We start from the raw sequence: 23,803 nt of genomic DNA, 5'->3' as shown, positions 1-23,803 counted from the left end.
TATATATATATATAAATGTTACGCACATACCCTTTGGGAATCATGAAGTATTGTATTATGTTTACCTGAAATTTGATATTAATTTTCCATATTGAAGACCAAGTAAGAATATGTTAGATAATCATACGTAGTAGGAACATATAACATCTTTAAGTTTTCATGTTTACACACTTGACTCGTTTAAAGAAGTTGAGAGAGTGTGTGAAGCATCATAATTATATATAGTAGATGAAACCTGAAGTACCTGCTCTATCTTACATATAAATTGCTAGAAAATATCGTCCTTCAATATACCATGTTTAATACTGAACATTTCGCAAGCCTGTGAGCTATAAATGTTTAAGGTTGTATTGTAAGAATCGTACATTTTCATGTGTGTATTATTAAGTTACTTTACACGTTTAGCAGAAAAATAAAGTAGCAAAATATAGTGACAATAAAAATATATATACATTATTATTACCTCAATATTGGGATGTACTATTTGCAATGCCAAATGTGATATTAACTGTTCTTATGAGCCAGAACTGTTTTCATATTCAATTTATAATATAAGCAATATGTACTCCATTCAGTTTCAATCTTTGTAATTTTATGAAAAGTATAATTGTAACAATAAATATACTAGTATTCATCATTTTTATTTTTTTATTAAATTGAACCTCTAGTTTTAGGTTTCCACTTCCTTATCCACACCCGATGGTGCATAGGGGTCTGGATTGTATAGAAGCAATGTTATCTTGATTGTTAAATAAATAAAAAAGATAACCATCCCTGCGCTTCAGGTAACCCAGAGTAATATTGAATAAATATTAGAGGAATAAAATATTGAATAAATATTACTGGGAATCGAACCCGGGACCTTCAGCTCGATAGCCATCATGCTGACCTCTTCACTATGAAGGGGAACAAAATCATCATAGTACATCAATTTGCACTCGCGCTTTCACTAACAAAAAAGAATTTTAAATGGGAAGAAATAAAATAAGATAAACATTTAATTATTTATTTGCGAAAATTACATACATCTATATCACAAAATTTAAAATATGCGAACTTATGACATTTTTATCAAAAGGATTTGTTATGAAATACTACATACATCCATAAAAGGTTTAACCATGAAATAAATATTTTTATATTAAACATCTGCAAAGGAACTGAGATTTTAAATACGACAAGATAAAATAATATCTACTTAAAGCAGAAGTTACACACTGAAGCATTATGGTTAGATGAATAATGAATACTATGCGAAAATAATACAAAAAAAAAGATTTTTTTAACACAGGACAGGAAAGGTATTTCTACCCTTTCGGTCGATTGATGCTTAATGATGGGAAGGGTATTTTTACCTTCTTCACCGGCCTCATTCATAGTCAGAAAAGAAGGAATTATTTAATGTTTTTATAAGAACATTATGTACCAATCTCCTTGTTGAGGTCTAAACTATATGTACACAATTATGAAACCCGGTCGCCAGCAGTCCGCAGGCGTAAAAAACACCCGTCCGAAATGTGTTAACTGCGGATAGAATATTTTGTACACATCCTTGGACTGGCTTCTATAAAGTTCAAAAGTGAATTCTTAGCAAGGATAATGTTATGTAAAAAAGTATACTAAATATGTAATCCTATTCAGTGTTAGGATTGCTGAAATTATTTTTTTTAATATGGAAAAAAAAATAAACCAATTGTAATAATTGTCTCTATTTCAATTTTTTGGCCGCTTGTTTTTACATGTAGGAAAACATTTTTTTTTTTTAATTTTTCATTCCGCCACAATTCATATTTTGTGTTTAATATAATACTAATAAAAATACTTTACACGGCTTATTTCATAATAATCCACAAGGGAAATGGACTACACATTCCCGCAACCAGACAAACAATATTTTAGAGGGGATTAATGTAAATTTCATTGATTTTCACAGTCATTCATATTCTTATTGCCTTTTTCTGGATTATTATTTCATTCCTCCTTAACTTTTATTAAATTCCATACATTAAAAATAAATTTATTTCCAATTATTGTATTATTTTGAGTTTTGACATATTGCTCACTCCTTTCAAGAACGTCATAAATCAAAAATTGACAATTTTCAGTTGTGCATGTTTTCGGAATGCCCAGAAAATGTACTATATACCAGCAAAAGCGGCATATTTTTAACTTAATATTTACCCGCTACAGGGCAGAAAGTGTTGTTTTTGCATTTTGAAGAAAAGGTATTGTTTAATATATTTTTTAAATATATTAAATATTTTTCAAATGGAGAAAAACCCTTCAGGTTTTACCTAAAAAGATCTGTTGCACAGTAAAAAGTTCAATAAGTGGCTTGATATTTATTTTTAAAACATTGTATTATATTTTTAAACTTTAAAAACTTTCTCCTGAAAAATCAAGTTTTTTTATTTATGACGTTCTTGAAAGGAGTGAGTGATATAACATCTTCATAAGCATCAAAAGCAATAACTATAACTTTTTTATAAAATAAACTTGTACAAAAATAATCTTGTGAAAATACAAACCAAAATTATTATAGTATGTACAGTCAAACTCGGTTATTGCGAGAAAGATGGGAACGACTGATTTGCTTGTTATAAGCATTACTCATTACTTAAGAATAGGTATTTTTTACAGACATACCCATTATATGAAAACATGAAGTATCTGGAATGGTCACATGACACATTAAGTTGCAATTCAAACAAAAATATTTCATTCCTTTTTTGCATGTTCGTGATGTTCTTTTCCAGATAAAAATATTTTCTTATTTTTTCATAATGTGGACACTGGATATTGAATTTTTGTTTCAACATTATTCACGCCACGATGTTCTATTTCACGGTTAATTACCACTTTTTCACGAATTGAGAAACACTTTTTCTTATTAGTAGTCATGTTTATACGTATGTAATTGGAGGGTTTGTTTTTAACTGACCTACTCTAGACTTGATCTAACATTCCCCACCTCAAAATGTTTACTATACATTGTTCATAGTAAGCAAAAAAAAAAAATATGGAAACTATTTTAAAAATCCCCGAAACAAGCATGACATTCATAAACTAAAAAAATAAGTTTATTGTAATGAAGTGCTGAGTCACTGGTACTGGTAGGAGCCTACTAGTTAGTAGTTGTGAAGTTTCACGAAGCTTGGATGTTTTACATGCAATTTCAACCATATGCGTGGATACTTTTTCAATATTGATGATGAAAACATCAATTAGGTACTTAGTATCTTTATTATTGTCATAAACATAATCCTATCCTGGCGGCGTAACTGCCCGGTCGATTTTATTGCTTAGGGTCGAAAACAGTGTTTTTAAAAGATTGGCACATTAACAGTTTTAAGATTTTTTTTGACAATATTTTTGCTTGGTATACCCGAGAAGTAGCTTGTTATAAAAGTGAATAAATGCATGGAGAAAATCATAAAGTAAAATGCCAACGAATATTTCCTCATTATATATAATACAAAACCTCCCTATATCTGTGGTCGTAATAACCGAGTTCGACAGTGTTATTATTTATACTATTGAAATACACAGCCTGCATTAAAATATATAATAACAGTAAATGACTTGAATTCTACAACATTTAAGTCATAATAAGGTAATGATTCTTTTGGTGTTTTATTATTGAGTAACTTTAAACCTTTGGATAATATAGAGCTAAAATTAAATACATATTTCATTAATTGATTCGGCAGTCACTTTGTGGTAAAATCTATCTATTTTTTTATTTCAGTTTTACTTAGCAAATGCCACTATTTCTTAAAATCTATTGTGACACGTGTTTTAATGCATTCAGTGTCGTAATAGTGGTATTCAAATCAATCAATCAATCAAATAGTAGTATTTACTAGTAGTAAGTAAAACTTATATAAAAAACTGAAATATTTCATTTGGAAATTTTTGTCTCATTTTTAGTAACTTACATTTTACCTTGGACATTTTAATAATAATAATTTTAACATTTGTTTTTTATCAATAGGGAGAATGATAAGTTTATTTTGAAAATATATTTAAAATATTTTACCATAAAAAATATAAATATTAAGTTAATCGGCTAAGCAAAATGCTAGTATATACTTTTTTAAATAAATAACAATCCACATTCCAGAATATTTATGCATTTATAGAGATAATATAAAAAGGAACGCAGAATAGCATAAAGAATAATAGCTTTCAAACTTAAAAGCAATCACACAATTATATTGAAGTGAAACTTCTCATGGAACAGAAGTAAGTTTGCCTTGTAAAGAAGCAAAAATTGAAATGCCGTGGGATTGAAGATATCTTTGACACATAAATGAACTTGAATTTATTAGTATTACTTGCTTTCCATATTAACTTTTCCCTTACGGTGCTAAAAACTTCCGCGTGCACCGGTGATATGTATTTTGTACACCATATGAAAAAAAAACAGGAAAAATGTGAATATTTTTAAATGTTGCTTTTATTGACCATAGTTGAAGTAAAAATGTACAACAATTTTGTAATGTTAGCTCTGGTAAGTATCTGAAAATGAGAAAAAAATACATTGCAAGTAGCCACAATAGCTAGCGTAGCGACACGACTGCAGCGTCAGACGATCTGCGCACTACTGGCGCAGTAAACACGCTACAACATGCGCCGCGTATACACAAAGCGCGGAACACGCGCACACTAAGAAACATTTGTGTATTGGTGATTTTATCCCTGATTTTTTTCACAACTTATTTATTTCCGTTGCTGCAAATTAATAATTTTATACTATAATACTTTCATGTAATACATAATTATATTACAGAGGAATACAAAAATTCTGAGCCCGTATCTACATATCATATTTTATATTGATATTCTCATTTTAAAAGTCGAGTTGTAGTAAATACATATGGTGATAATGAAATCTCCTGGGGGGAGGGGAAGTTAAATCTGACAAATCAAATTAAAATAAAAATGGTTATAATTACTGTAATCTGACTGCTAAATTTCTTATTTTATTTTTCCATTTGGTTTCCTTCACGTTTTTTTATAGAAATTTAGTTATGTACGTCCACGTCATTTATATTATATAATTTGTTTAGTTTTACTGTTACATATTTACAACAATGACAGTAAATTCTGCCAATTTTACAATTAGATTGTTCTACTGCAAAATTACTGAATCAATATTAAAAATAAACATTCCGCACAATCACAGTCACATTCTTATAGCAATCATAAATGATACATGTATATACATATATGTATCATATTCAGACTTTCCAAAAATCCATTCTTATGTTTTTGTACTTATTCTAAAGTTTTTTTTTTAACGTTTGTGTCTAAACAATGAATTCTTAAAATACATATTATGACCATTATTATGGTTCTTCTCTATACATCAAATATGAAATACGTCAAAACGTTCATAAACACATTGAATATTATGTACAAAATGTTAGACATTTGAAATATAATATTGTTATATAAATATATTATATATACCTAAAGTACGGGATTGAAGGAGAAGCATCTAGTTTATTTGGCTTTGTTAGAAAATTGTTAGCTTAACTTTCAAGAGTAATATCTTTCAAGGTGTCACCCTTTGTGGCGAAGACAATACAATAATGTTGAAATAGCTGGGTGAGGAGTTCTCCTTCATCCAACATCTCAATAGATTCCACGCGGCGTCGTTCTGCGACTGGTAAAGCTCTCCATATTGTTTCCATGTCCCAAGCAAGTGCCGTGCTCCAACCGCATGACAGAAACCTATAAACCACAAAGAACTTATAAATGATATCAAAGCCATAGTGTTAACATTAACAAAACGTCCTGCCAATACAGTAATCCATAAATTAATATCCTGTGATATAATTTAAAACCTGGCACAGTAAGATTTCAAACTCGTGCAACCAAATAAAGGTTAATGATCACTTTATATATATGGCTGACAGCTTGGATATGATTACCTTTGCCGTTGAGTTTCCAAAGAAGCGCAAAATTCGGCTCCTGCTAAAGGACACCCACGAGCGCTCAAGTTGCTTAACATAACATCTCCAAACTTGTCCTTTAAGTTAACTTGTTCGTAGCTGATGATCATGGAGTTGGGAAACTGAGAAGCAATATAAGTGATTAGCTGTTGGGAGGCCTCGGGTTTCAAGTAAACCAGGACACATTCTGCCAAGAAAAGAGTAGGCAAGTCGTGAAGGATTCCAGTTCTCTCCATTTTCCTTTGAACTTCGGATAAGCAACGCAGATCACAGCCCATCAGGTGATATCCATCTGCATGCAAATCTCCTTCTCGTATTATGACCTCTCCATCTATAAATAATGAAAAAATTAGTCATAAATTACCCAAATATATATTCTAAGTGTCTCGGATGAGACGAAGCATCTATCTTTTTTTGTATGAAAAATTGATTACTTATATCAGTTTTCAATGATTTTGTCAGTTGATATTATACTAAAACTACAGCTTTGATCATCTATTTATTGGTGAAGTAAGCTATTTTATTATATTTTAATGTGTGTTAGATCTTAGAATATAATTAGTATCTATATCGAACTAGTAAGTTAATACAAAGTTGCTGTAAACTAACATTTGTTAAAAGTGCATTATATGCTTTATTGGTGCTTGTCTAATGACAACAATTAAGTAGTACTCTAGGTTCCTCTAATATTTTAATAATACAGAAATCATAGTATTTGAAATGTGAATCCAAAAAATCATTATGACACTCTAGCACCAATTGAGTGATATATTCATATATTATTGTAAATTATATATTCGTATATTATTGTAAATTATATATAATTTGTTGTTAACAAGATAATGCAAGCAATAACATACCTTCAGCATGAATTTTATCCATTAATATCTTATTTCTTTTAATTGCGTGACTTTTCCGTGCTGTAACACTGGGAAAATCCATCTCCACAAAATTACTCACAACTTGCTTCAGATCATGGAGTCTCCAATATAGTGTATCAAATCCACAACCCAAATTCACAATCTGGCAGTTGCTACCAGTCACCTTGAAAAAAACAAATCATATTTTGTTTTTAAATTTCAAGTAGCCTTTGGAATATTTTCGGGTTATATAGGGATATAGGGATTGTTTATCAAATATTTATTCATATACTACTTCGTATTTTTTATAAAGAAAGAATCAATCGAATATGCTTACCTTGAGAAACTTGTCAATAAATATTTCTACGCCTTTGACTCTTGCAAAATAACCTCTGTTAATTTCAGGAGCTTTACGATCAACATTTTTGACAAAGTGTGATATATATTCATCTTGCCAATATCCCTGTTTCACGGCACTCCTTTTGCATTCACTGGCATCGTCATTTGTAGCTTTAACAGATTCGTCACCAGTTATTCTCATAGGGTTATCCATTTTTGTATTGGAAAACGATTTTTACATCACTACTAAAACCAGTGTTTTAAAGTTCCTAAGAGCATGTCGCAATTTCTCGCAATATTTTTTTTCTGACGAAGTATTTTTAGGTTCCCGATTTGACAGATTATCAAACAGAAAATTGAAGAAAATACACATAGAAGTGTTTGTCTATAAAATAAATAGACCGCAACTTTTGATTCATACGCATAAAGTGAGACGTACAAAATGGTAGTTTTTACTACCCAATTTCAAAATAAAACATAACTCGCTACCTACGTGGTGTAAAATAAAATCGATACATTATTTGTTTATTAACAATTCAATTAAAATAGTTCATCATGACAAATTTTTGAGTAAAAAATGGATAAGTCAATGACAAGTAATTTCAAATGATTTTTTAACGCCTTATTTTTCAATAGTATTGCACTTAGTCATCCCAGAATAAACAATTGTTATTCAATATTATTGGAATATTATTGGAATATAATTTAAAACAGCATGTTTATTTATTTGAAAATGTCACTTCCTTTTCAACATTCAAAGTCAGATGCACTTTTTCTGGAAGATACAACTTTATTTTGAAACAACGATATAATTGTCAGCGTAAGAACGTTTTGAAAATTAGAAAATTTCAAGTATTGTAAGTGATTTTTTCAGAAAACAGGCATAAACATCTTTTCTACGAATATTAATAATCGTAAATACCTACACATTATGGAATTTGTCAAGAGTACGATAAATACATAAGTAAATAAAATAAGTATAGGTTACGGAGTGGTGGTCCACTAATTAATAAATAATTATTATAACGGAATTAATAAACTGAGGTATCATCAATTAATTAGTGTAGTGATATCTTAACATAGGAAATGCTTAAGCATGTGGTATTCTTAGGCGCATTGTTATTATTTCTAGGGTAATGTAAGTATGTTATATACAATATATAAGTACACATAAGTAAATTCACTACATGAGTAAAATCAAGAATTAAAATCATACACCTAAGTAACTTCACTGCTAACTTAAAATAAATGAAATGTATAAACTCATGCATCTAGCGAGATAGCGAATGTTTTTGCCTACCACTCATGAATTATATGAAATTTTAGTAACTTTAAACATAAAGAGTAAATCCACTCACGAGAAGGCATAGGCTATAAAACTTAAAAAGTTAGAGCCTGCGTAGGGTCATGATAAGCAGTGTTGCATAAGCCGTAGCTAGATTTCAGAGTCACCTTGACGTTAGATAATTCAATAAGAGAAGGACCGTTCAAGAATATATTCCAGGATGAATTCATTTAGTATTTCAGGATAGCGGAAGAAGAAGAAAAAAATCGGTTAGGTAGGATGCAATTTTATTTATTTATTATTATTTGTCTTTGATCTAATTCTACACGATTTCATGTCTATGGTCCGATTCAACGGCTGTTTTCCATTTTGAATTCTATAATTTATTCGTAAATTTGCATTGTGTTTTCTTGGAGAAAATATGACTTGTATATGATTTCAAAACTAAAGTCATGTAAATCTTTGGTCGTGTATTAATTGTGTCTGATTTGAACATTATTCATTGAATATTCAAAGAAAAACAAGCGTTTTACAGAAAATTCCATCGATATCTTTCTGTATTTTTGTGATATTAAAATTTTGAACTTGTATGAGACATTAAATTACCGTTTATCGGTTGAAAGATGGGAAATTACCAAGCCAAATCAATTAACGAAGAAGAAATTGCGGATGAAAACTGCACCATACCACACGAGAACCCTCAGTTGGAAGGTGATCCGCGATCTCCAAGTATTGATATTGACCGCACACCTTTACAGGTACATACTTTTGTATTATGGATTTCTTGCCAATCTTATGCATTTTGAAATATTCTTTCTTTTGTTTTATGCATATTATGTATTATAATAATTAAATGGTTTTGTTTCAGAAACATGTCCCGAAACCAAAACCGATTACCAAAAATGTAGATTTGACCAAGGAATACTTTGAGAAAAGTGGAACTGTTATCAACCCGGCGATCAAAGCTCTTTTAAATCAATTGGATCCAAGATCTCCGACTGTCGATTTTCAGAGAACTCCATTAGGATTTATCTTACAAAACCCAGAGCTGATTAAAGCTAATAATGAGCTGAACTCTAGCAATTTTCTCAGTGATAGTGATTTACCGTGTAATGACACTCTAAACGACTCCAATACTGGGATTCTAAACGTCTTGTCTCCCAAAAATCTTTGTGAAGAGTTATCCAATTTGTCTGTGTGTGAGAGTAGCCCAGCTTGTGCGATTGATCATCCAAACGTTGAAGATAAACAATGCACTGTTGAAGAAGTAGTTGCGAATAATGACTCTTTGTCCGAGAGTAATGAAAGCAACAAACCAGTTTATGGTTTACTCGAAACTAATTTAGATTACATAGAGACGGATCTTGATACAGTACGAAGAAAGCGCAAAGTATTAGTTGTACCGCAAGTTCCTGTAGAAGAAATAATATTGACCTCGGACGAACCCCCTGTAGAAAATAAAATTGAAAACGATAAAGATCTTTCTGACCAGGATCCTAGGTCTCCAACGGTCGGAATCGACAGGACACCCATTTTAGTAACGGAAGATAGGAAGGAAATTAAAATAAAATCTAGTAAGAAAGCTAATAGCCAAATGAAAGAAGTCTTCAAGAACAACATAAAATTACAGCAGAAAAAACTTTCGGATGAAAAGCTACAAGAAAAAGATAACATTAAAAAAGTCACCGACTCCTTGTTGATTTATGAAGATACTTTTCCTGATAGCCCAATTAGTGCTTCGAAAAAAATCATCAACCAAAATGAAGGTTCCAGAACTCCGTTGGCTTGTATGATAAATATTGATAAAACCCATCCAAATTCTAAACACAATACTCCGACAAATGATATGTACGATATACATGCAAAAGTAAACAAATCGTCTAATGTCAAATCCAAGATTCCTGTCAGAGTTTTGAGAACTTCTCCACCGCTAAATATCGCAAGTTCGGACATCAAAATTCTGAAATCTCGTAGATTAGTCGGAATAGACTCTGAAAACACCCCGCCTCACCCCCGTAAAGCGTGTTGGGATACTGACTCTAGTGTTGTTTTATAAAACTTTGCTTGATTTCTTTGTTAATGGTTTTATATTTAATATATTTGTTTGTACTTTTTTCATGTTACGTTACTAAATTGACCGCATGCAGGTAAAAAATTAATATCTGCATAGGGCCTGTTTTGTTCCTAAGTATCAGTCTCCCAGTTTGTATAAAATATACTACATAATCATGTCATGATCAATTTGAATTATTCCCCAGATTAAAATTCCCTAAATTAATATTGCACATTCTAATTCTTATTTACTTACTTTAATACAATGCCCTTGAATATTTTGTTGATACGACTTTATTTTTTATATTTAAAATGATAATGTAATGAAAATTATTTTAATCATTTCTAATTCATTAATTTTAAAAACCAAACTTGATTGAAATGAATTGTATTTTTGAGATTTTAAAATAAAACAAAACCTAATTATCTTTGGATTTTTAATTTTAACCCGTTTTGAACTCTCTTGAAATTTGATTAATTATGTTACACCTTGTTGGGAGCCATCTGACACATTTCATACAAATTATAGATAAAAAGCGGAAGCTCACAAAACTTGTTTTATACAAATTAGCGAAGAGGTACGAGAAACTTGTGAACCATATATGCACACTTCTTGATTATTGGTTATGGTTACACGTTGAAGAACATACCTAACTACCAGCCTATTCTTAAAATTTTAAATTAAAGGACACGAGGATTACAACAAAAAAACATTTTCAAAGCACAAATTTATCTTCCGTTATTTTGATTAACTTCATTCTTCTAACCCTTATCGGCACCCTTAATGGTGCATAGGGCACTGCATCAGATAAACGCAGTGTTATCTTGATCGGTAACACATGAAGGAAAGGTGATCAGCCCTCCGCTTCAGGTACCGGTCCAGGGTAATATTGAATAAATAACATTTATTTGACCCCCCCTGGGAATCGAGCCCGGCACCTCCAAAACGGAAACCAAGCGTGCTGACCATTACACTACGGAGGCGGACGTATTTATTCAGTATTTTTTTGTCTAATTTGGATAACCCTCATGAAAACATATTTTTATGTGCTGCTGATTTTGGATGCAAAAATCAATATATTCACAATATTTTGAAGTATGTCTAGGTCTTTGTTCACAAATTCTGTGTTGGTCTCCACTTACGAGTTATTTATATCTCTTTTTTTGATATCTCAACACAGATGAAGAAGAACATGAAAGTCTAAGCATAAGACAGGGCTTACAATATTTTACATGTGTAACATTCACCATTCTACCCATTATTGACAATCACACTTAAAGTTTCGGAAGCTATATTCATGCTTTATTTTGATAGATCCTGAGCATGCTTCTTCTTTGGCACCATCGATGGTTGAGTGAAATGTATTGCTTCCATTTCATCAATCTTACATGCAATTCATAAAGGTCTCTGTTAGTAAAAAAAAACTAAACTCAACCATAGATGATGGCGCAGAAGTGGCATGTGCAAGATTTTCTCGATTGAAGCATAAATTTAACTTCCGAAGTTAGAGCAGTGCTTTCAATCAAGGGTAGAGTAGTGAATATTACATGTTTGAGATTTTAAAAAAATCTTATATTTGTGAGGGCAGGACGGGTCACCGATGGCTTGTGTGCAAAGTTTATATGTAGTCGGATGATGAATCTCAACAGTCCCCGGTCAATCAAATCTCTCAAGTTGAACTAAATTAAAGCGGCAGCTTTCCATTAGGCATAATGGATACAACGCCAGACTGCATGCCAATAAAAATAAATAAAAGGGGTGATGACCATTTTGAATCTTTATTTAATATAAATAAATACACATTACAACATACAATATTTTAATGCAAAATATGCCTTACACATATTAGAATGTTTATAGTTATGTATGACGCTTTCAAACAAACTAGAATTAAAATTGGTACCTACGCAAATCCTGTTAAAAACGGACCATGTAATGAAAACTCCACACAAAAAAGATCCACTTTCGTTATTGGTTTTTGTTTTGACACATAGGTGTTGAAGCACCGGTAATTTATTTTAGAAAATATTGATTTTCAACTGGATGAGGGTAGGATACAGAGGGTGAGGACTGACCGAGTTTGTTTTTTTTTTAAATGGAGTTTTCATGACAAAGAAAGTTGTGAATACGCGTATTTGAAATTGCTAGAACAATTATATAATCTTAATATTAAACTTTTTCATTAAATAAAAATACAAATTCAGCTAATAAAAATAAATTTAAATAAGTCTGTATGTTAAAGGTTTAGAATCTATGGATGTTATTACTTTATAATATAATTTAAATTACATGAAATTGTAGAATAAGAATTTTCCGATCTACCAAAACAAGGTATTGATATTTTACTGTGTTAAAGAGGCATCTCCAAATTTAGTCATAGATAAATATTGAAAGAACTTAGAATAAAATGATTTTCTTAACATATCTGGTGTTTAATAGTACACTGACCTTATCCAAAATTTGGAAAATTGAGTTACACAACATTATCTTGTAACACATTTTATGTATCCTTGTTTGACGGATACCTACAGAATGTTTTGAAGTCTTGTAAAATTTTATCAAATGGAGATGTCGCTTTATCACGTTAGTGTACATGCATTTAATTTATATTACAGACTGCTATGATAGACACCATATTGAATAAATTTAATCAAATCACTATTTTCACATATGATTTTATATTTTCCAAGCTAGAATATCAGATAATAAAAAATAATACCTATGTGATTATGATCTATATAACATTTTTAAAAAGGATTTTGAATACCACCATAAATAACCAGTCTAAACAGTGATTGAAGTCTGCACATTGATAAAACTCTATAAATTAGTAGAAGTCTACACATCAATAGAAGTCTTAATATCTATAAAGGTATACACGTTGATAGCAGTCTACACATTGATAGAAGTCTGCACATCCATAGAAGTCTACACATTAGTAGAAGTCTATATACCAATAGAAGTCTACACACCAATAGAAGTCTACACATTGATAGCAGTCTACACATCGATATAAGTCTACACATTGAGAGAAGTCTACACATCAATAGAAGTTTAAACATCAATAGGTAACTAATCTATGATACAAGAAAACGTAATGCATTTTCAAAACTTAATCAAAGAATATGAGATGTAACAATATAAATATTGAACTGAAATACCTAACTAGCATGCCACGCTTTGTTGGATAATTTTGAAAGAATTTTAACTTAATATAAGTCTAAATAAATATTATGCATAATTTAATAGTAGGTACACAGAACTTCTGTAAATGAAGTTCTTGTTTCAAACTAATCACCTTCCGCAAAAGTACAATTTATCCAATTTAAAATTCCTGTAAATTCATTCAATTTAAAATTCCTGTAAATCTCGAGAAGTAAAAAGTAGTACATATTAAAAAAGAAGTTTAGTAAAAAAATATTAATAATAATTACATACTTCATATCAATTTCTATATTAAAAAGCACACAAATAATAATACACCAATGCCACATTCATGAGCAGCTTTTAGATAACAAAAAAAATTGGAACACATTGTGAACAAAAGTATTTTTAAAGTCATTGTACATTTCTTGCATGAGATGATTTTTTTTGCAGTATTCACAAATATTGAGATTACATTGTATAAACAGTATCAAATAAATAAATAATTAACGGAATGTGTGAATTTAGAAAATGTTTACAGGAGAACACATTACATAACAAATTTAGTTTAACTTCACTATGAAATTTAGCAAAATACTACATAATATGTAACATCAAAACAATGTTAAAAAATACACCACCCATAGATATGCATAACTGCAATTATTGAGAAATGACTTTGAACAGGCATCTTCTTGCAACATGCCGTATTAACTGTCTACTCACGGTTGGCAGACAGGCTGTGCCACCTTCGATAATTTTCAATAAGTGTTTGGCAGCACAGTACCCAAGATTCATACTCGAATTCTCCTGACAAATTATTCAAATCCTATTGAATCTCGACTAACACAGCTTATTCGTTCATACTGACAACTGTCAAAATAAAAATCCTAAAATAATCAACAACAAAAAAAGTCTTCTCTACAATACTTTTAGTTGGTAGTTGATAAGAATTTTAAGAAATGATTAATTACGGTTAGTTGATTCAACATTTTAAAAGAAAGTATTAATGCAAAATTACAAAGTAGGAAAAATGTTTTTTTCTTTGTGTACTTAATAATTTCCTAATAAAATATTGAATAATGAAACATTTTGTAAACACATTACAATTATCAACAACCACTCCGTAGGCTAAGGATTAGTGACACTTTGGCAAATAAGCTTGCCATTTATTTGGAAAACATAAAATAATAAAAATGGAATATAATCACTCATATAAATAAATGATAGAGGATGTTGTCAACCAAAACAAGATTATGCTGCATTCAGATAGAAAATACAAGTAAAAATGCATTTCGATTCTGTCTAAAGAGTAAGCTGTTACAGATGTAATAAAGAAGTACACATGCTTTGTTTGTTATTGTGTTTTGTGTTATAAACAAGAACATACAGTTAATTGACTTCATGTATGTAGATTTCCTCTGGAATTACAAGTCCTCTAAGACAAATTACTGAGCTTAGTATGTATATACAAATTATAGGGATGACTTCATTTATTGAAGGAAATATTATCCAGTTATCAGAATTTTTATCTAATTTAATATGATGTCCGAAAACTGATATGATTCTCAGATTTCTAAATCATTGTGATGAAGGAGGGGACCACAGTGACAATATTTACTCGTTTCATTGTTTTCAGGCAAAAAAATATTCTGGTAAAGAAAAATCATATACATAAATTGGTACATTTATGTTTCCCCGTACCCCTTGCTACTCTCACGGCTTTTACGGTAAGACTTCTCCTTTCGGTGGTATTCAAGTCGCTTTCATTATTAATTTAAGCGTTTAAAATCTTTTAAATATTTGATTACGCCAGAATCATTGATAGGCTTGGTGGAGACATCAGAATTACTGGACTGCATATGGCTAAAATAAACACAAAATAATAAATACAGATTTACATTAGCTTAATATGTAATATTGTTAGTACGTAAATAACTGTCACAACATAATAAGTTGTATACTTTACTAAAAAAAGCATTTTCAAGTGTTTACTGTACTTATTACAAACAAATGACTTTTTCACATAATTATTTAATCGTTTCATAAATTTAAAGAGTTAAATAGGTTACTCAAATATTTATACCTTAATAATAATAATTAGTAATTCGGCACATTTTTATCATAAATTTATTTTGTACAGTTAAAAAGATAGAGGTAAATAAATTAGCAAGATCATAAGGAATGTGCGCGAAAAGTGAAAATCATTTAAGGTTAAATCATAGATACTGAAAGATTAAAATATCTATGCGTACAATTTGCAATTAATGTTTTCTTTTTGTGTTCTTTTGTCGTAAAAATATATAATAAACACACATTTTCAATTAAATTGCATGTGGTAGGGATCGGAATATTTCTTAGCGTTAACTGATTTTTATGAATGACATTCAAGCTTACGTCTTAAATGATTTCCACCATATTAATACTTGTATATTGAAATTATGATAAAGGCAAGTATATGCATAATTAAATTAATAAGTCTTCAAAAAATAGTATGTTAATACATTAAATTACATACAATGCAGTGGCGAACCACATACAAAGCGAATATTATGCGACTATTTGGTTAAGTCATAAAAAAAATATTTATATATATCGTATTTACATTCTCCTAAAAAAATGTGGTGATCTTAATATAAGTACGGATTTAAAAAAAAAAACAACTGTTGTAGTAAAGTTATAGTTCGCCACTGTTACAATGCATATAATGAAAATTTTTTAATTATAAATAGTAAAAAAGAAAAAATTTCCTCAGCGGTTGTTATATTAGATATTAGATCAGCATATCCATTCAGTCAAAATAATGAAAAATAAATTAAACATACCTACTATATTTTAAAGGCCATATTGTTAAATGCGAAGGATAGGAAAATACACAAAAAACTTAATTAGTTAACCATGCATATTTTATCAGATAAACACAGGATTTTTTAAACAAAATAACAACAGTTAATATGACTGACAAAATTTATAGCAAGATGCATTTTTATTGGGATAAATAAATCCACAGTATGAAAAAATCAAAAGAAAAATGCTTATTTGCTTTCTAAATGCATTATGTAGATAGTTTTTAATTGAAATTACATTGATTTCAATTCACCCACATTTATTATTTAACATGTTTAGTGTCATATTGTAACTTGGTTGACTATTTTCATAAAAATTAAGAACTAATAAAATATACATTAAATGAACATAAAAAAACCTGTTGCAAAACTGAAAACTGTAGTGAGCATTACTACAGACTATGAAATGTAAAAAAAATCAAATAAGTAGCAATAAAATGACACCAGGGCTGGGATTCAATACAGAAGATAATGCTTTAACCACATAATAATAATAAAACCCTTATCCGCACCCCAATGGTGCATAGGGCACTGTGTCATATAAACACAGTGTTATCTTGATCGTTGATACATGAAGGAAAGGTGATCAGCCCTCCGCTTCAGATACCAGTCCATGGTAATTTTGAATAAATATTACAGTGAAAAAATCACTAATATTTATTTTACCCCCCTTGGGAATCGAACCCGGGACCTCCAGAACGGTAGCCGAGCGTGCTGACCATTACACTACGGAGGCGGACAAATGCTTAAACCACATAGTGAAGATAATTTTAAGTCTACCTGTAGACATTTATTTGTAATGAGTTTGTTATTTTTAAACTGTCCATTTGTTTTGTAAGGAAGTCAAAGTGATTGAATTTCTGTAAATTAATATTTATTTTTGCCCAATAAAAGCAAAATTATTTACAGTAAATTCATCTATTAGCGGTCCCTTTGCGGTTATATGTACCCATTTTTAATTTATCCTTAACTTGGTAAATACCAAGCGTATTAAAATCGATTGGACACATGTTTCCATGCATTGAACATTGTTATTTAACAACATAATCTACACTATATAAGTAAATGTTTACATCTGTATGTAATCGATGCCTAAAACACAAAATGGCTAAAGTTTACTTTATTTGATTGCAAATTATTAAACTTTCAAAATTGAAGTATATATCCGATGAATAATTTAGTATCAAATTACATAACATCTGAAGCAAGGTAAAAAAAGTATGGATTGAGATTTTCTACTAGAATTTTGACCAAAGCAAACCTATACAATCTATGTACATGAAAAGAAAATAGTTTGTTTTCTGGAACCCTGTTATAATTTTAAATTGTGTAAATAAATAAATAAAAACTTGTTAAAACAGAATTCGACGTATATATTTAGAAATGTAAATATCGAAACATATCTTATGGAAATAATTTATTGGTAAGTCCAAGAAATTTATTTGGTCGGGTTAATGAATATGAAAATACATTAGTCGGGTTTACCTTGCATTAGAATTGGCATAATACGAGGAAATATAGTAAACAACGTATTCCATTTAGGAATCTCAACAATACGATAATACTAATATAACAACACTTAATTATGCTAGGATATAATATAATACGGAGGTTGTACTCGAGGTGTTAAATCGTGTTAGGTAGTGGGACCACATGCAGGTTATTTCACCAGTGTGAGATCATGGTCATGTGAGGATCTTATTCTGTAGCCGGGCCATCTGAGGAGATACAACATATGAGACATCTCAGTGTTAGTGAGGTTCAAATACATTTAAATAATTATTTAAAAAAAAAACAAACAAAAAACAGTACAAACTTCGATCCATGTGAGTTGAAACATTTGCATTGTATCATTGAAAGGGTGTACAGGTAAACAGAAAAGTGTGTTTAATGAGTTTTGAGTTTCGTGACATTCTTTATTTACAAAAGACCATTTTGTCAATATTAATTATCTTTCAGTAAAAGGGAAGATAATGGAATATCAAATGTACAAATTAAATACACAACCGCATACCAATAAAACACATTTTATTGAGCTGTAAATTGAGAATGGATAGTAGAAATAATTCCATTTGTATAACATTGTTTATATAAAATTGTGATTAAATTATATTATTTATTTAGCTACTTAGGCAACTCTTGGCAGTGTGAAAACTAAATTGCTATGTTGAAAATCTAAGATAAGAATTTTGTATGTATACAATGAATAAGTTTAAAAGAATACTATTGAGAAAAAAAAACATTAAAATTGAAAAGAAAATATAAGTTGGAATAAGTTACGCGCATAATGGTCTTCGGTAATACTTATGAGGGTGTTGGGTATGTAATTAAAACTATTCAGAAATATTTAGTTACTGAGATATTAGCGAAACATTTTCAACAAGTGAGTAAAAATTAAAAATACTGTTTTAAATAATATTAAAGCTTGTTTCAGACAGATCTGAACCCTATTCATTACATATTTTGAAATGTAGCTTAAACTTTATTTTGGCATTAATATTCCATTGTTTGATTTTAGTAAATAATTTCAATTATGCGCCTAACACCCTCATATCGTCAATATACAACAAGAATGCACTAAGTATTTTTTTTTCAAAATCGCGTTTTAAATACAGTTTTTTTAAACAATTTCTATCGAGTTCTATTTATGGTATAATGTACAACTAAATACAATTGTATTTATTTCAAAAATAAAAAATTAAGCAAAACATTGAAATTCAATATTTCTAGGAATATGTTTTCCTGACTTAAGTGCGTTCTGCTTGTATACTGACAAATAAAGTAAGTTCATTTGTACACATAAACTTTTCAAAAATTATATTAATTCCAATATTATGTCTAGCAGAAATTCCAACATTTTATGGCAATATGTTAATAAATTGACAAACGGGATAATTATGGATAATGTTAAAGTATTAGGTTCAATGCTCCCCAGAGACAGGAAAGTGTCTAAAAGGAGTTGAGGATGGTTTCACACTGGGTAGAAGAACTTACCTTTGATGTCTTGTTCCATTTGTCTCCGTACAAAATCACGAAGTTGGCCATACGCTTTTTCCACATTGTCATTTTCAATCACAATGTGAAAGTTTCCGGGAGCTTCGCCTAGAATTGACATATTAAAATTACACAATTAATTAAAATATGCTAAAGCGCAAGACATATATATTTTGCAGCATTTTAATTTATTTATGGTTTACAAAGAAAGAAGTACAATGCAATATAAGTTTCACGGGTTGATGGGAAGACTACTCAAACTAAACTAGTAGCGTTGACATATAATCCAAATTAAGGCAGGCGCTGTGGCGTAGTTGGGTAGAGGCTCGACTGCGAAACTGGCGTCGCAGGTTCGATTCCCGCCGATTGCAAAATCAATTCAAGAAACATTTATTTTCAATTGGTCTGGGTGTTTGTGATGTATTTTTCACATTTACCTTCCCTATCCTTACTATCCTACCTGTAATATTTTTAACTAAGTTAATTAAATCATAAGTAAAATGTTCTCATTAATAATGTGAACATAAGCACAAGGATACAAAGAAAACAAAGATAACAACACAGATTAAAAATAACAAACAAAAGAAAATAGTTAACAAAAAATAATATACATAAGTTGTAATTTTATTTATGCACATAAGAAAACAAAATAATCACAGTATTTTTTTTACACTTATGAATATAGCAAACACCATTTATTTTAACTTTGTGATAAGTAGTAATAGTGATAAGTAGTGTAAGCATTTAATGTTGAAATATTTACTAGCTTTCTCAGTTGCAGAGTAAAGGATACTATGTTTATATAAAAAAATAAGGGCCATTTTAAAAGGTAACAAACTATTAAAATAGAAAAAAACATTTATAAACACATGTATTTGTTATAAAAATGCAGTGTGTAAATAAAAATAAAAAGTTAACAATATTGTGTTTTTGGAGAAAGATGAATACATGTATGTATATATAGTTGCAATATTTTGTGGGTAATAATATTGTTTTACAATATAATTTTTTTTTTAAAAATCCAAAATAGCAATTGTCAACAAAAATATACACAATGAGTATCACATATCATGGGTATACTGGCAGAAAACGTTAATTCTAAAATCCCTGTTATTTAATGCTTATGGCCTGAATAAAATACCCGCTATTAAACTTAAAATTGAATTTACTTTTAAAACCACATAATATGACATTCCAAACTACTAAGTGTATTTTGCCAGTTTATAGAAAGTTGAAAACATTGTTATTTGCATCGTTAAGTTAAAATTCCATATTTTCGGGTTAACATTTTTTGTCAGTATATCCACAATATTATGTTGACGAGTCTTTCAATTTTCAGTTTTTATCTAGCAACAATATGCAAAGAGAATGATGAATTACCATATTCCAATTCCTTACGCGCTGTGGTCAACCTTTTGTTGAGCGATTCCTCTGTCTCAGTGTTCCTTCCCCTCAGGCGGCGCTCCAGCTCCTCCATCGAAGGTGGCTTCACAAAAACATAAACCGGATCCAAGTCTGTCTCCTTCACTTGCTTCACCCCCTCGATCTCGATGTCCAGGATGCAAATCTTTCCAGAGCGACGAACTTCATCCACAGCTTGTTTGCTGAGTAAAATAATAATTTGATATACAAACACTATACTCTCTATATCAGTGGTCTACAAAACTCAATAAGGATGTGAGCTACTTTAAGAATTTTTTTTATTATTATTTATTTAATTATTTCATAAATACATAGATACATTCATAGACACATATTTATTTCATATATACATTTACTATATGTATTACGGCTCTTTAGGCATGGCCTGTGTTGAGCCGAATACTAACATGTTTATATATATATATATATATATATATATATATATATATATATATATATATATATATATATATATATATATATTTTATTTATTTATTTTTTTCAATATATTTGTTTTCTTTTTTAAAATTATTAGATTATATACATTACATACAGAAGATACAATAATAATTTACAGTATAAAGGTTTTACAATAAAATAATTACACCTGGACTTTAATTAAATCACTTTCTACCTTGTCCCTTCCAATGCGAAGCAACCATCGATAGTGAGCTACCTACACAAATTCCGTCTTTATAGTTTTTTATATTATAAATAATATTTACAATAAAACATAAAATGCAAACTTTAAATATTTATTTACAAACAAAATAATCATTTGAAAAAGGTGCGATTAAAAATAAACATAATAATAAAATATACTAGGCAAATTTAATTGTAGCGATCACTGCTCTGTATCATATTAAGGGTGTAAAAGCATCTTCTTTGTTCTCTAACTAAACATTACTTTGGAAGTCAACAGATTTAATACTCTCATATCAAATAATTAACTCCGTATAAGATTGTTTAACTTCTGGTTTTAATAGACATCAATGGATCAAATAATGAAGAATATGCTGTATATTGTTGTCACCATTATTTCTAACTTTCTCGCTTATTTTCCAATACCACATATGCAGATTAGGAAATGAATAAAATGCATATATTGATATTTTTTACATAAGCCTACATCTAGATAGACATTATAATTAAATTAATATTTCCTCAAATAGTGTTGTACTCCTTAGTATAACTGTTTATTGAACTAATGATTTGCTACTGTTTCATTTTTGTACTGTTAGACTTTGTAACTTTTTTCTAATTTTGTATAAGTATTTATTGTATTTTTCATTTTGTAAATAAAGAGATAGATATTTTAAATTTAGCATAATAGTTAGCATTTAGTAGAATTTAATAAAAGAGTTTAGAAAGTATTCACGAATCTAAATTTAAACATTTTTTTAAATGGTTAACTGTACAAATGATGTTGAATTTTAAACCATCAGGAAGACATTTTACAGCATCAGCAAATCATTTTCTAGCATCAGCAAGTCATTTTCTGGGATTGGTAACACATTTTCATATTTTATCTCCATATTTGCATCTCTATGCAAAATTATCATTGAAAAAAGAATTTAGTAAATAAAATTCGTTTACAATAGGACAAGATAACTTTATTTTATTGGAATAAAAGAACAATTAGTTTTATGAAGTGTCTACAGCTGAAAACACTCATTAAGATGGTAAACAAAACATCACATATGAAATATTATACCAGCGTATGTGTGTGCGTGTGCTCATATTTACTGCATACTTCGAGAGTATAAATAGAATGTAAACAGGTCAATATGGTGGTGTTCAAAAACCACTCACGCGAACAAACACCAATAAGGTAAAAGTAACACCTACATGTATGTATGTATATATTACTCAAAAATAGATTTCTTTATTAGATTAGGTTATACAAAGCGTTTTATTCTTGCAAACAATAAATTAGAGGAGATTGAACTTTGGCAACTTTCCAAGTGAATCAACAGTCAAATATGAATTGGAACGTGAAAAGTATATCATAAATTAAATACATACCTCGTGCCGTACATATTCCCGCTGAATTGTGCAGTTTCAATGAATTCTCCCTTAGAAATTGCCGATTTCATGGAAGTCATATCCGTGAAATGATAGTGAACCCCATTTTTTTCACCGGGTCTGGGGCTTCTTGTAGTATGAGAAACACTGAAGCCGAACTTGTCAGGAAACTCGTCCATCAACTGCTTCAAAAGAGTGCTCTTTCCGGAGCCTGATGGGCCACAGAGCACCAACGGGCGAGGACCGTGATGAACCATGGCTGCAAAAGCTGCAAATAAAGTATTTTTCAAATAGGAAACTAAATGACAAATTGCTCTACTCCGGAGGCGGCATTTAGTCTTTAAAATTAACATTAAACACAATAAAACTCACCTCGTCGAAGTAAATAAATTTTTGAAAAATAGGGATTAATTAAAAAGAAATTATTTTCTTTTCAGAGAAAAGAGGTACCCTTATTTATATAATTTAGCGGTACGACGAATTTCCCCGCTCTCAACAAAAAAACGGAAAATGCAATGTGACAGGCGCACGCGGCGCTACGGAAAATCCACAGACTAATAAATTGGATGGGAAAATCTTTCCTTTTCACCATAGACCACACATATAAATACCATACCATAAACTACAAAGAGTGATAGAAAAGTACTTACATAAATTAATGTAATATTGGATGGCGTTCAGTGATCATAACGTTCATGATGGTGGGAACTGACCAGAGTCATTTCGTCGTAACGTAATGGGGGGACTGACAGGAGCTATTTCGTCGTAACGTTACGATGCGAGCATTCGTATAGTCATTACAGCAAGCAATCGTTCCTCCAGTACTCCATCCGATGTTCGGATGCTCGCCGCGAATGTTACGTTATGACGAAATG

The 23,803-nt window shown here is 30.0% G+C and overlaps 3 protein-coding genes across 5 annotated transcripts; 1 reads left to right on the top strand and 2 right to left on the bottom strand.

Moving 5' to 3' along the window:
* Positions 1 to 4,435: 4,435 nt before the first annotated feature.
* Positions 4,436 to 7,529, bottom strand: LOC148311334 (leucine carboxyl methyltransferase 1). 2 transcript variants are annotated; one of them, XR_015837276.1, is made up of 5 exons: positions 7,158 to 7,529; positions 6,821 to 7,004; positions 5,940 to 6,291; positions 5,476 to 5,739; positions 4,436 to 4,521 (listed from the first exon to the last, which is right to left on the bottom strand). XR_015837276.1 is itself a non-coding variant. In XM_088256806.1 (4 exons), the coding sequence occupies exons 1-4, from the start codon at positions 7,371 to 7,373 to the stop codon at positions 5,538 to 5,540; spliced, it is 954 nt and encodes a 317-aa protein (XP_088112932.1). In that variant the 5' UTR covers positions 7,374 to 7,498; the 3' UTR covers positions 4,977 to 5,537. The 2 variants fall into 2 exon arrangements, 1 of the variants encoding a protein (XP_088112932.1); XM_088256806.1 differs by lacking the exon at positions 4,436 to 4,521 and having other exon boundaries at positions 4,977 to 5,739; positions 7,158 to 7,498.
* Positions 7,530 to 8,803: 1,274 nt separating this feature from the next.
* On the top strand, positions 8,804 to 10,923 carry LOC148311333 (uncharacterized). Its single transcript, XM_088256803.1, has 2 exons — positions 8,804 to 9,202; positions 9,313 to 10,923. The coding sequence occupies exons 1-2, from the start codon at positions 9,068 to 9,070 to the stop codon at positions 10,498 to 10,500; spliced, it is 1,323 nt and encodes a 440-aa protein (XP_088112929.1). The 5' UTR covers positions 8,804 to 9,067; the 3' UTR covers positions 10,501 to 10,923.
* Positions 10,924 to 15,303: 4,380 nt separating this feature from the next.
* Positions 15,304 to 23,487, bottom strand: LOC148311332 (guanylate kinase). Of its 2 annotated transcripts, none has more exons than XM_088256804.1 (5): positions 23,301 to 23,487; positions 22,929 to 23,196; positions 20,862 to 21,085; positions 19,482 to 19,589; positions 15,304 to 15,507 (listed from the first exon to the last, which is right to left on the bottom strand). In XM_088256804.1, the coding sequence occupies exons 2-5, from the start codon at positions 23,183 to 23,185 to the stop codon at positions 15,449 to 15,451; spliced, it is 648 nt and encodes a 215-aa protein (XP_088112930.1). In that variant the 5' UTR covers positions 23,186 to 23,196; positions 23,301 to 23,487; the 3' UTR covers positions 15,304 to 15,448. The 2 variants fall into 2 exon arrangements, with proteins under 2 accessions (XP_088112930.1, XP_088112931.1); XM_088256805.1 differs by lacking the exon at positions 15,304 to 15,507 and adding an exon at positions 15,912 to 18,205.
* Positions 23,488 to 23,803: the final 316 nt, after the last annotated feature.

This window comes from Brachycentrus maculatus, unplaced genomic scaffold (assembly GCF_059751285.1).
Source record: "Brachycentrus maculatus isolate JH-2025_06_01 unplaced genomic scaffold, ASM5975128v1 h1tg000067l, whole genome shotgun sequence".
NCBI classification, from domain to species: domain Eukaryota; kingdom Metazoa; phylum Arthropoda; class Insecta; order Trichoptera; family Brachycentridae; genus Brachycentrus; species Brachycentrus maculatus.
This window is presented reverse-complemented; position numbering and strand designations above follow the sequence as displayed.